The 14,295-nt window shown below is 37.4% G+C and overlaps 1 protein-coding gene across 12 annotated transcripts in view; it reads right to left on the reverse strand.

Annotated features, from left to right (window-relative positions):
- Positions 1–6,245: 6,245 nt before the first annotated feature.
- Positions 6,246–14,295, reverse strand: part of DCUN1D4 (defective in cullin neddylation 1 domain containing 4) — a 41,730-nt gene continuing 33,680 nt past the window's right edge. For all 12 annotated transcript variants that reach the window (XM_075752179.1, XM_075752178.1, XM_075752190.1 and 9 more), the window contains 3 exons: positions 11,225–11,329; positions 10,664–10,766; positions 6,246–10,553 (listed from right to left, as the gene is read on the reverse strand). In XM_075752179.1, coding sequence (XP_075608294.1) covers positions 10,498–10,553; positions 10,664–10,766; positions 11,225–11,329 — 264 coding nt within the window. In that variant the 3' untranslated portion in view covers positions 6,246–10,497. The remainder of the gene's footprint in view (positions 10,554–10,663; positions 10,767–11,224; positions 11,330–14,295) is intronic.

The following is a 14,295-nucleotide window of genomic DNA, read 5'->3' on the forward strand; positions in this document are numbered from 1 at the left end:
TACTGTCTTTTGCTTTTTTAACCAAATTTCTGGATTAAAGGTCTCTGAATTCCCACAGTTTTGCAAAGATACTAAAATCCAAACAGTATTCAATTACAGTACAAAAAAATTACTTTTTAACTTGGCAAGACAGAGTAACAAAAGCCTTCTGTTTCAAAGAAACAGAACAGAATTAAAACAGAAAAAGTCAGTTATGGAGATCTGCCTACTGATGGGAGATCACCTGTAGTTTGCAGATGTGATGACATAGGTAGGGTGATTTAAAAAAAGATATGCTATTACAAAACTGTAATTCCCTATAAAAAAGGATCCTATACCCACTTCAGAACTTTACTGAGAGGGGCAAATCAAAAGCAGCTTAAAACTGCTGTATTAGAAGATATCAAATAACTTTTTCTAAGTGAAAAGATAACAAATATAAGATAAATTTTTCCGTGAATATTTTGTAATACTGAAAAAAGCCCAAGGCCCTTTTAACATACAGAGTCATTGCTGTAGTCCTTGAAGGGGAATGACATCACAAAGAGGAGCAGGCCCAGGGCCCCAGAAGGGAACGCAGAAGGCTGGCCAGCAACTCTGGGGAAACTCTGTTATGAAGACACAATTAATTCACTAAAACCTCTGAAGAGAAGGAACACCTTTCAGTTCCATCAGATGAGAAGCAAGTCCAATGGTGCAATACATCTTTGACACTATCTTTAAAGAGAAAGCTAGGAAAGAAGAAAGAGATGCTGACAAAAGCTAATAATTTTTGTTAGCTTCGCATACTTGGAACTAAAACTAAAACAAAAGTTTTGCAAAAAACCTAAGCAGCAAGTAAAAGCAATTGATCAAGGAAACCAGCGCCAATACTATTTCATCTCTTGAAAAATATTTTCTTTAGCCCCTCAAGGTCCTTGTAAATAATTATTTGACACACCTAACACTACAATTATCAGTTACACATTTACTAGGCCAACAGTCACCCACGCTTAGCTCTCCTAGTGCTTTGGTTTGGTTTAGCTTTTCCCCCCTGGCTGATTTTTCTCAGATCTCCAACATAACTCAGAATAGGTTATATAGCAGTTTCAGGTAGGCATTGCATGGATTTGATTTAGCTCACTACGGAATTTGCAAATAACTGCACTTAATAACATCTGTAATTCAATTACAAGCAATGAATCTGCTGTCATTCACACAGATCTTCCTTTCCAACTGGTTCTCAGAAGACTTCTGTTCTTTTACTCCAGTACTTGGTGATACCTAAACCAATAACTAAGTTGGGTTTTTTTTGTTTTTGTTTTTGTTTTTTTTAAGAGCAGCTACTGGCTTCATTCTTTCAGTAGGAGTCCTTAGCTTTGCAACCAAGGATGAAATAATCTTCTGAAGAAATTGATAATTTGTCATCAAATTATTCAGGAGTTTAGGAGCCTGATTTTGTTTTTCAAACAAAAAGGACAGTTTCACACAGGTAACTGTCTAGAATTGTTCATACAGTCTGAACAGACAAGAACTAAATGACAAAAGACTCAAATCTGCAAAAAATCACAGCATTCCCAGAAATGTTAAAAATACAGTTACTCTAAAATAAAGTATTTTTCCCAGTACAACTCATTCCTTGATTATATGTATCTGTCAATGTTATACCCTGTTCTACTGCAATTTTTCTCTCCTAATCCCCACATTGTCTCAATACTCATGTAATGCCTTGGCTTCTACTGAATTTAAGGCTGCTGTTTTCAGAGAACAGCGTGTGACAAAAACCAACTGTGTTTTTAGAAGCTGTCTAAAAGTAAAGAACTGTGTAGAAGTTTCAGACTGATTCATCATAGGAACAGCTACATAACCACTAGGAGCCGAAAACAGAACAGTATTTCCTCATCACCACCACTTTTCTCAGCACCCATTAATCAGCTTTCAGTAAAGCTCATTGTACACACAAGTTAATTGTGGCCAAAGCAACTTTAAAAATGGAATAAATTGAAAAAAAAAAAAATGGAGATTTGGTCTTTATGGCATGTATGAGTCTTCCAACACTGTGCTGACAGACCTCTCCAAGATAGCCTTTTGCCTGCACCAGCTGTTAACAAGAAATCCAGTCACATAAGCAAGCCAATTTCATGGATCATGGCAAAACCAATGTATATGAGTAGTTCCATAGATGTCTCACATCCCAATGTTTTATCATTTGCTTCTGCTACCGTTCGGCAGGCTTTCAAAATATGTATCAGAAAAATATTTTCTCATCTTTTTCCTGACAGTGTGAATGCTGCAGGGGGGATGCAGACAGCATGCTCCTTGGAAGAAACTGTTGAGTTTTTGAAGCCTCCCTCTATGCCGTAGTGTTACGGAGCAAGGTTATCTGCAGTTCTCAGAGAAAATAAGTTTGCTCCTTCATCAAAGGATTTTTAACATGAGACAACATTTCATTCCACTGTCAGAATATTGTTGTTCTGTCTCAAACTTACCTTCAGATTTCTGCCTAATCTTGCACCTTTCCATTGCTACTGATCGCTCCAGACATTCTTATTAGCACTTGTTCATTCAAACCCAAACACTCAGCTGCTTCTCCTTCATATTAATTCCTCACTACTTTAGCTATTGCTCTGAAATACAGAACTTTTTCTATTTTCTGTGGCTTCCAAGCAGTACTCTTCATACCTTGCTCCTCTCCATCTATCCTATTCTCCATGCCCTTCTGTATACAATAGCTACACAGTGCCCCACTCACCAACTCCTCCTGAGATTTTATCCACTCACTTTTCTTTACATTTCAGCTGGTATCAATCCACTATATCTTGTTTGCACTGAAAACTTCACTAGTTGAGCTGGTTTGATCACTGAGAATTTTCTAGAATACCTATACTAGTACAAAACCAGTTGCAGTTATGGCGGTATAAATGTGTATTATACAGACACCGCCTTCTTTTTTCCCCCCTGAATAGATGTTAGTTGCAGAGAGGCGTAACTTCAGCGGCTCCAGGGATGCTGAAACTTCTTTGGCTTCACCAGTAACTTCAGGTAGCAAAACTCACATTCAGGTAAGACTTGCGTTATCACTGTCACAGTTGGTAGTGGGTAAAGAGACCAAGTCACAGAACAGGCTCGACAAAAAAGGTGGCTGAGCGTATGCTGTATGAATTTGTAAAAGAAGCACGAGGATGCAGCCAAGAGGATGTTGGCAATAGTCTGGGCGCACCCTGCTCCAAGGGCATCAGCATGCTGAGCTCAGGGGTCAACAGGACATACTGTGCTTCATACAGTGTCTCAGTACAGGAAAAAATACCCAAGTCTTAAAAGTAGATCAAGAACTTCAGATATAGTTATCAGAATGAAACAAAGCTCTCATTTTCAATCACATATTTATGATACTTTGATAATTATCAAGTTGTTTGCTGTAGGTACAAAGCATTTCAGTCTTTCCAGAGTATGCTGATAACTGGGCAGGAAAAAACCCCTTGAATATAAAGAGAAGACATTCACATTTAACCTACATATAATTAACATCAGAAACTATTATTTGGATGTTAATATCCAGGTTTTCGTGGTACAGAAGACTGAGACTTACCCCTTCTGATAAATACCAGCAGCAAGCTACATTCTGAGAACTGGTGAAGGCAATCCCAGCCTTCATCACCAACACGAACATCACAAAGAACCGCTTCTCCAGAATGGGCTCTATGTTACAATATTCTAATTGTAACATAAATACATTCAACTTCAAATATTTAAGTCAAGAGCCTTAGGACTGATAGCTCAAATAGTGCAAAATATTAAAAAAATTCTTGTGGAATCTGTCTTGTGTTCTTCATTCTCTTTGCCAAGTTTTAAGTCTGTTTCCTGTTCAAAACCAGATTTGTAACTCTGCAAGCAATACAAAGTATGCAAATTAACTAATGGCTCCTTTAAAAACTAAATTTGTGAATGTATTAGGGACATTTAGGCTGTAATTTTCATGTCTTATTGCTAGCAGTTTTTCTACTGCTTTGCTTAGACACTATCACTTTTGCTTGACAAAGATCAACGCAACAGCTCATTGCAAGTCAAATAATTGAAAAACTCTTCTAAAAGGTAAAAAAATGCAGAAGTGTTTAAGGTCATGAACAGACCCTCAAATCAAAATATCACCACATTTAAATACCACTAGACTGGTGGTCTCTTCCAGCATTACATTTGGGTAACTCAGAGAATTTTCTTTAGCATATGCTTTTAGATATCACAGAATCACAGAAGGGTTAAGGTTGGAGGGGACCTCTGGAGGTCATCTGGTCCAACCCCCCTGCTCAAGCAGAACCACCCAGACTCAGTTTCCCAGGCCATGTCCAGACAGCTTTTGAGTATCTCCAAGGATGGATACTGAATAGGGGAATCTAATTAGCGTATAACAATTTAAAAAAAAAAAAAAAAAAAAAGAATATAACTTGGCAATACTTGAGTCAGGCCCCACAAACTCAGGCTTCACCTGTCTCATGCTCCAGTACAAAAGAAAACAATTAATAAAATAGTTGGAATGCAGAAGCAGGATAAGAGAAGCCGTAAATTAGGGAATAGTCCTTGGGTATGAACTTGAAAAGACACAAAGTTTGAGGCAACCTGATAAAGGGAGGCCCAACATGCCAACAAGCCTGGGACCATCTGGGCGGGATGGATAACAAGGTTGCTGAGCTTGCAAAACGGGGATAATGAAGAAGAGGTCACCCAACTCTGTACACTGAAGAAGAGGAGAAAGAGGAAGATTTGAGGAGGACGACCCCTGACGACCACCTGAGAAAGAAACTGCGCAGGCGTATCAGGACATTAGCATATATTCAGGAGTTCCCGGAATAATAATGAATATGTATTAAATGTATCAGAAACCTAATGAATATGTAAACTCTTTTGTAATATAAATCACGAACAATTTGTTTCTCCTCGAGACGCACGTTCGTGGAAATATCCCGGTGCGACTCCCAGCGCTGCAATAAAGGATACCTGCTTAATAGTCACATTGGCTATTGAGTGAAATTTCTTTGATTCAATACTCCACAACCTCGCTGGGCAACCTGTGCCAGTGCTCGGTCACCCTCATAGTCAGGAAGTGTTTCCTGATGTTCAAATGGAGCCTCCAGTGTTTCAGTTTGTGCCCATTGCCTCTGGTCCTGTCACTGGGCACCGCTGAAAAGAGTCTGGCTCTGTCTTCTTTACACCCTCCCTTCAAGCATTTATATACATTAGTTAAGATCCCCCTCCAGCAACTTCCCTTCTCCAGGCTGAACAGTCCCAGCTCTCTCAGTCTCTCTTCATACAAGAGAAGCTCCAGTCCCTTCATCATCTTTGTGTCCCTTCGCTGGACTCTCTCCAGTATGTTGGGGTGTCTCTGGTACTGAAGAACCCAGAAGAGGACACAGTGCTCCAGCTGTGGCCTCACCAGTGCTGAGCAGAGGGGAAGGATCACCTCCCTCGACGTACTGGCAATACATTTTTCTAACAGAGCCCAAGATTCCATTCGCCTTCTTTGTGGCAAGGGCACATTGCTGGTTCATCTTCAACTTGGTGTCCACCAGGACCCCCAGGTCCTGGGGTTGTTCCTCCCCAGGTGCAGGACTTTGCACTTCTCCTTGTTGAAGTTCATGAGGTTCCTGTCAGCCCATTTCTCCAGGCTATGGAGGTCCCTCTGGATGGCAGCACAGCCTTTTGGTACATCAACCACGCTTTGCAGTTTTGTGTCGTTAAGAAACTTGCCGAGGGTACACTCTGCCCCATAATGCAGGTCATTACTGAACATGTTGAACAGGACTGGACCCAGCAGTGACCGTGCAGTACACTGCTAGCCACTGGCCTCCAACTAGACTTTGCACTGGCTGGGCCCAGAGCGTCCTGGTCAGCAGTCAGCCAGTTTTTGGTCCACCTCACTGTCTGCTCATCCAGCCCACACATCATCAGCTGTTCTATTAGGACCTCATGGGTCAAAAGCCTGTGTCACGATGAGCAGGTAATGATCATGCTGCTTGTAAAATTTTGTCTTAAGAGACATTCCAGCTCAGACTGACTCTTTCTGTTGAAAACTTTTGTATTACAATACTGTTTTACACCCACACACCCCCTTTGAAACATACCTGTTTCCAACAAAGTTTTAAATACTGATTTGCCTTAGTATTAGAAATAAGGACAGGATTGTACATGTAAGTTCTCTGCTGATAAATGATAAAGGTTGCCAGCTGACGTGATGCATGTTCAGATATGAGATTTCTGAAGTATGAACCACAGAAAAATCTGAAGTCAGTTGCTGAAACCAACACAAATACTGTTTATTTGTGGGATGCCATTTTACATCAACACCAGCAAAAGACCTAAAAATCAAGTGGATGAACTCATGTTAGGTGGCATAACAGTATTTTCATCAGGTTGTGAGTCACAGGAGTTTAGCACACCTTATGTATGTAATATCCAAATAACTAAGACATAAAGCATTCACAGTTACAGATTAACTGCTGTTCCTGCAACAGCAGTGTCAGTAGGTACTATTTTGTGGCAACACATCTACACACACACGCACAGAGGGGAAAAAATTTAAAAAATAAAACCAAACAAAAAATACCAAGCCAAGTTTTGGTCTCAATTACAGACAACAAACTATTTAGTTGGTGGATGGATTCTATACGCTTTTACAGCAATATGAAAGGACAAAATATAAGGCCTAGAAAGAGGTATTTTAGCAGTTATAATTAAAAACCAGGGCACAAGCTAACCTTTAAAGCTGTCTATATGAATTCCAAGAGTATTAAACAATCTGTTAGACTTGTGACCAAGGGTCAACAGAAATCTGGGAAAACCTTAATACAACTGAAGTCCATTTCTTGCCCTCCAAAAAGGTAACTTGGGAATGTTAACCAAGTAGCACTGACCTATAACTAATTTTGATTGTGTGAACATATAATTAAATAAAATGCATGTATTTGTGGTAAAATGGGAGAAGCCTTCAGTTCTCTGCAAATGTTAGAAAAGGCTACACAAAGGAGACCCAAATATTTACTGTAGCTTAACTACAACCTTAAACAGGCTCTAACTGAAAACTCAAGTATGTAAAGGATTCCAATAAATTCCATCCTCTTCAGTTTGCTTTCCTTAGAAAAGATAAAAAGTGAAAAAGCAACAGTAACACAATTACATTAAGAATTTTTAAAACTTAAAATTATTTTGCTGTGTAATTAATTTGTGGAATATTTCTGTTACTACTATCTCTACAGCTATTCTAATAACGAGCTCCAAATGTTTGTCACCTATCAATTTAAGACTGTCCACTGCTGCAGTCTCTGAATGTTGTCTTCCTTTCACTAACTGGCTTTCCACTTCACATCTCCCAAATACCAAGCATGAATTGCACATAGATCATCAGGTTTCTGCTATAAGGACAGTAATAGTGCACCAGAAAGATAAGTATAAGACCTGTGACACTTCAGCCAGAACAACCTCTTAGTTTCTTGTCCAAGAAGTCAACATATTCTGTACATTACTTTTCAAAAGGAAAAAAAAACCCAACCCTACATCAACTATATGATGGCATAACAAGCAAAAAAGCAAACATCAAACTTGTACTAACTACAAGGTAAATTGAGTAGCATAGTTAAGCTTCCACAATTATCTAAAACTGAGAGGGAATTTCTCCAAAATACAAGAGCTAGCAACGTTAAGATCCTCTGCTTATCAGCATATATAGCAAAAACAGAAGGATGGATAACACAGGGAAGCTTATCAAGCCATACGGGTCCGTTTTAGTCCATTTGTTCTCTATAAATGTCAGTAAAGCTGTCTACTAGCTGTAATTGAATTTGTGGTTTATTTATGAAGATGTGTGTTTATAAACCAGTTGAAGACTACAGAATAATCCTGCTTGCAAGTGAAAGAAAAAAAATTGCAGCATTCCATTAATTTCCAAACAAATTCTTCCTTTCCTGATTACTTTTACCCGAAAATGAAAAGTTTACTTACACAGCACAAGTACTTTCTAAGGTTTCTTTTCCTCTGTTTTCTCTGCTTTTAAATAAATTTGTATTCTGCTAAACATTAGCAAAACTTGGAAAAAAAAGCACCTGGTTAAGCTGAACAGATTTCTGTTGACCCTGTTACATGAAAGTTATACCTATAACAGTAGTAGATTAAAAGTGTCTTTGGCTCTTGCTTCCATTATTGGAAGCCAAATTATTTGTGACATACAAAACCTTTTATGCAAACCTTGTATTTGTTACAGTATTCATGCCAATTTGTGCTAAACAGTTTTCCAGAGTCAGTAATTAGCCTAACATTGAAGAACAATTGCAGTATTTCACTTAAAATCTTAGCAACCACGATTTAGCCTAATGTTAAAAGTTATATTGCTTCTAAGTTCATTCTTTTAAGAACTAAACCAGCAGCTCCACTGGTATTTCCTTACGGTTATATTATGGTAATATACACATTTACATCAGAAGTCTTAATAAAACGTGTGTGATTTAGTAAGAGGCTTATTGTAAACATTAAATACCACACTCCACTGAATTAATTTCTTGTGCAAACTGGCATCAAACATGGAATTAAGGTTACATGTATTAGTACGTGAAAAAACAATGACTATGTATGTTTTACCACTATTAACTTTAAAGAGCGCTATTTAGTGTCATGGAAATCCGAACACGACTATTTCACAGGGAAAGGTAGCATTTTCTTCTTAGCATCATGAAATTCTAGGTTTTGTATATGCATACATATTGTATATTTATGTATATACAAATACACACAAACACACAGAAATAATTTTTGTCTTTGGCAGCCGAGTTTGACAAAGAAAAACCAACAATAACAAACAGATTTGAACACAAATTGACCACCTGTAGCAACACAATTACAACCTCCTGGTCCAGGACAGCAAACTTATGTGCTTTTGCTAAACTAGGCCTAATCCTGAAAGTAGCCAAGTTAATGAGAGTTGTTCCTGACTTCAGTGATGGCAGAATAGGACCTTCAATACAGCTAAAAATTTCACATTCAACCTAAAATGCTTCCCCCCCTTTCCCCTGGATTGCATTGTAGAGAAATATCAAAACTGCCAATACCTTGTAAAATATTTCTACAGAAAAGTAACATTATTCTTCATTCCAAAACATCCACTGGCCCTAGTTAAATGCTCCGTGAATCAATATGGAACATTTTAATAAATCCTTAGGGATCAAAGTTGAATAGCACCAGATACTTCAAGGACCTAATTTATAAAAATCAACACTAACATTACTTAATAAAGAAGGGTAAGGCAAAGACAACATGACAGAAGTACAGAACTTAAACATCATTCACTCAATCCACTCAATTTCCCCAAAATAATCACTAGAACTGTCCTTTACAGATAAAGAAATGAGTGAAATAGGCAGTGGTCCCTACTAAAAAGTACTGTCATTTAATGCTGGTGTTTAACATGCCCATTGCCTGCAATGGACATTCTGCTAGGAAATTCTGATCCCCAGCATGAAAGAAAAAGTAATGTTTTGACTATTTGATAGCATATTTTTAATTACTTAGAAACACAAGTTAGAGACCCTGGGGAAGACTGATGTTACAAACAAAAAAACCCAAAAAAACCCAAATCTGTATTATCTGTGTGCTAGTGGTGAGCAGACTTTATTCCCCAAACCACTAATTTTAACTAGAACTTTCAATTTCGCTAGATCGCAACACAGACCAAACACTCTTGGTACACCAATAATTAAAAGGAGTATGCCAAAGGCAATTTACAAAAGTCTAAAACCCATTTTTAAAAGGTACTTTAATTTGTTCATTTGTACCTGTAATGACTACTGCAGTTTTAACATTAAAAAGTCAGTACTTTTTTTCTCCAAATGGAAATCATCTGTGGCATGTACAACTATTACAGTGTTTTAATATTTATATGTTTGTTGTTTTTTTTTTAAGACACCAATGTTTCATTCCTATTAAGCAATAGGTCAGGTTTGGCGAATTCCGGTGAAGAAAGTCACAGCATGTCTTCTCCCCTCAGAAATTGGCATCTCAAATAGTAACATTAAAATTGACAATAGTTCTTCACATAACTATGTCCAAGCAGTCTGTTCATTTCATTTTCTGAAATGCTACATTTGAGACCAAAAGAAAAACAAAATAACTAAAGTTTCAACAAACATGTAAGTGATGACTAGAAATATGCCACAAAATTATTTTTACAATACATTTCTGCAGAAATAATCCCTAGGTGAAGCTTTTTTTTTATACACATATACAAAATTTAGACAGCATTATACACATAATCACAGTGAAGACGCTGGCAAGTTCACCAATTTGTAGTGTAAATACAAAATGCAAAGCAGCCTTCAAAGAGAACAATGCTACACAGCAAGCATAGCTAGCTTGTTAAATAGCAAACATCAAAAGTTCCCTGCAAAAGGGATGCAGTGCAAGAAAAGCAGCATGCACTTTGATACAAATAGCAGTTTATGGCTAATGGTTGACATAACTGTGGTAACAGTGACTCTTGAGTGGCTGTGCATAGTTAAACTCCTATGTCATCTGTTTTCCTTTATACCATTCCACAAATTCATCCAACAACACTGGCCCTGTAGAGAGATCAAATAACTGTATTTTACAAAATTTTGTAAAAGGACACTGAATGATTAAGCTCAGAGAAATAAATTCTTTTAGAACACCAACATATGGTAGTACTTACAGGCTCCATCTTCATCATAATTACTGAGGTCAAGGTTAATTGTTCTGCTGAATTCAAGCACGTTACACCATTGGTCCTTATTGATAACTTTATATTTTGATTGCTGCTTAAGGCAAGAAACAGAAGTTAATAAAATATATTTTCAACTCCCTCAAATTCAGATTTTTCTCACAGAAAATTTAAACTTTATGATAAATTATTATTTTAATCTGTATGCCATCTAAAACTAAACAGGATTAAAGAAACCACTAAGCAATCAAACCAGTGTTGAATAACTCGTTTCTGATTAAGACATCTTTTAGTGAACGAACATACAGCAATAAAATGAAAGTCCAAAAGCAAATCAAAGACATTCTATACTTTGTCCTGCACTAAATAAACCTTAACGGCATAGGGATTTGGGGAAAAGGAAGAAAGGAAAGATAACCAGTTACAAGTGCTGCTTTGGGGGTTAGTATATTCTAAATCGGAACAAAAAAAATCTTAGCTGTTCATTCTACCTCTTGTTAAAGTATCAGAGAAAACACATCAAAAAATGTAATTCTGTTTCAAACTTCATACCTCTAGAAACTGGTGAAATACTGGAAAAAGGGACCATGTTTTTCCTAAAAGAAGGCCCAACATACACTTGGCAGTATTGATATCTAGGCTGCGCTGGTCCTTTTCCTGCATAAAAAGGAAAAAGTCAAAAAGGAAAAAAAAGAGTATGACTTCAGGGTTTTTCACTTCCCCAACTCCCTGTAGTACAACTCACCCATACATAAAATAATTTAACAAATCAAAAATAAATAGCAGTATCTAACAGTGGTTTTTACTAAAACACAACTTCCTAGTAAAATTTCCTTCCTTGTGGCTAATCGCTTGCTATACGGAGATGCTGCTTTCTATCGACTTTCTCAAAAAACTGTCACAGTTATTGCAGATGAGGCATACGCTCCTGTTTGTGACTTCAGACCATTGTAGAAAGCAATAGCCATTAGATCCATACCTATGTTTGCACATATGTCTCTGCATAGCCATATGTCTCTTAAAGTAGTATCGCTGCACGAATTTCCTGCGGTATTATTACAACTACACGAACTGTCAGTAGACAGTTAAGTAGCTATCAAGTAACACTGGCTATGCAAGAGTGAGCCAAGGAGGTTCTTTGTTCTGTTGTTCTACTGATTACATGAAATTCAGATTAAATTAATTATCAAATGAGCAGAGGGAACATAATACACTAGCACATGGAGACCCCCCTCAGAACTGTCCCAGTTTTCGTTCACTGTAGCTGTTTTATATATACAGGCTTAGGGGATGATTTTTTTGTTTCTGCTAAGAAAAAGAAGCGTCATCTGTACCTAGCGGATTCATTATACCTAATCAGTGGGAAAGTTAATATATTAGATAACATAACTACTGCACATCTCAAAAGTAACACGTGTACATGTAAGATTCCATTTTGTTATTTTAAGTAGTTTATCCAACTGCAGTTGTTGTCTTGAAATTAAACAAATTTTGGTGAGAGATGGGATGTAAAACCCCACCCTTTTATGTCTTAGTTATAGCATTAAGCTACAAATTCAGAAATTAATGAAATCACAAAAAATAACGTTCTATATCAGCTACTGTAGACCTTGATCTCTCTATACGTACTCACGACTGCAGACTGCAAAGTCTAAATTAAGAAAACTCAGGGATATAGGATACAGGGAGTGCCTAACAGAACAGTGTGAGACAGCTACCCAAGACAAAAGGGATTGAACCCTATGCCTCACCTGTAAAAGTGCAGTTCTATGTATTACAGAATACACATCTTTATTCAAAAAACAAGCTCAAAACATAACTGACTTGTCTTCTGTCATGTAGGAAGGATGCAGTAGAGAGAGATCCCAGTTCTCAGCCAACAACTGAATGCTTTAGCCACAAGGTTATCCTCTCTTCTTGAAAACGATTTCATACAAAATACACCTCAATTCTAAAATTGTGCAAACAGAATTTAATGTAGATTTGTTTTGGAAGGAAAGTGGGGATGCCAGCAACTCTGAAAACTTCAACAGCTGTTTTACATTCTGGTCACCAAATACGAGAGGGACTTCACTCAATCTGTTCTAGAGGAAAAAAGCAAATTCCAGGACGAACAATGCTTTTCAATTAACGAGAATACATTTTATTTTCCTTTTGTTCATACTCTGAATTCCTCCCACACACTCAAGTGTTAATGAAATCAGGCTCTGTTGCCTTTACTTTGGCCTTGCTGTTTTTACATGCCTTACATTGTTAAGTTTCTACATTCTCCCTCTCCGACTACTGTTCAGAACAAGTTGTTCAGATTAGCCCTTTAAATCCACCTCCAACTGCCTAATGGCACATCTGCCAAGACAGATGCTCCAATTTTATTCTTAACATACGTTCCAGATACTTACAGTCTCTTTCTTGGATACAGTGGAAAGAATATCTTGATGAACTCTGATAAATTTCAGTATTTGCTTTACGTTGATGATAGACAGCCTTTCTGAGATTCCCCCCCCCCCCAATGTTTCAGATAAAAGACCTATTTAAGGCATGAAATATGTGCATCTGTATGTTCTCAAACTTGGCAATGACAATGGCAAACAAGCAGCAAGGCATGTATTTGTGCTTAATACCAACATATGGTGTTTTAAATTATTTCCTCAAATCCATGCTGACTTAAATCGTGCATGCTGCATAAAGCCTCAATGATACTTATTTTTATTGACAAACTAACTCTAAATACCAAATCACAACAGACGCTTTCAAAAATCCTCTCTTAAATCTTCAGAAGTTCAGACAGTTGGTTTTTTGCTAAGGAGCACTTCCTCGAAATGATTACCCTTAGGATGGAAATAACACAATCTTCTGAATCAAAACCCAAAACTGCTCCCATCAGCTTTTTTCTATCAATCACTTCAATTATTCTGATAAAAATTATGTACAGATTCATCTGCTGTGTCTAGACAAACATAACAGCCTTTGGCAGCATTCACTTCTATTCTTACTGGATGCCATTCTCCTATAGACTTCCCCTGGCTCCACAGTATTAAAAGTTCAATAATTCTATTAATCGAATATTGTTCGGACAATCTCCCTGTTGATATGCCTTTGAGTTCCAGTTTTACAATCTGGAGGGTTTTGTCACAAATGATGTCACAGCATCTGTTTAAATGTTTAAATTCTTTTTCAAGACCACTGTTTGTCACAGCAATTTGGTACCTCTTGAAAAAAAAACTCCACCCACTATCCTCCTCTTAATTTTCTTTACTTACTTTTGGCAGGCCATCGGCTAGTGCAGATTTGCTACTAGTAAAACATTTTTTAATATATTCCAAATATTTCATCAGTATCTTGAACTTCTTTGGCAACACTAGTTATTTCTAGCCTTTGCATTTTACATTGAGCAAAATTGGCAGAATAAATCTTCACACGGCAAAGGAGGAACGAAGATGTTGATATGGCTATTTTTCCTCTCATAGTACCACGCATTCTGTCATATTCAGCTGTAGGTTTCCTTGGTGAAAAGTCAACTACCCTGAATCTCTGCATGCTGACGTGCAGGAAGCACTGATGTACCACAAATCTGAGTTACTTCTGACAGACTTAACTATCAAAATTGCTATCAGTTCAATTTC

The sequence above is a fragment of the Balearica regulorum genome, chromosome 4 (assembly GCF_011004875.1).
Source record: "Balearica regulorum gibbericeps isolate bBalReg1 chromosome 4, bBalReg1.pri, whole genome shotgun sequence".
Taxonomy (NCBI): domain Eukaryota; kingdom Metazoa; phylum Chordata; class Aves; order Gruiformes; family Gruidae; genus Balearica; species Balearica regulorum.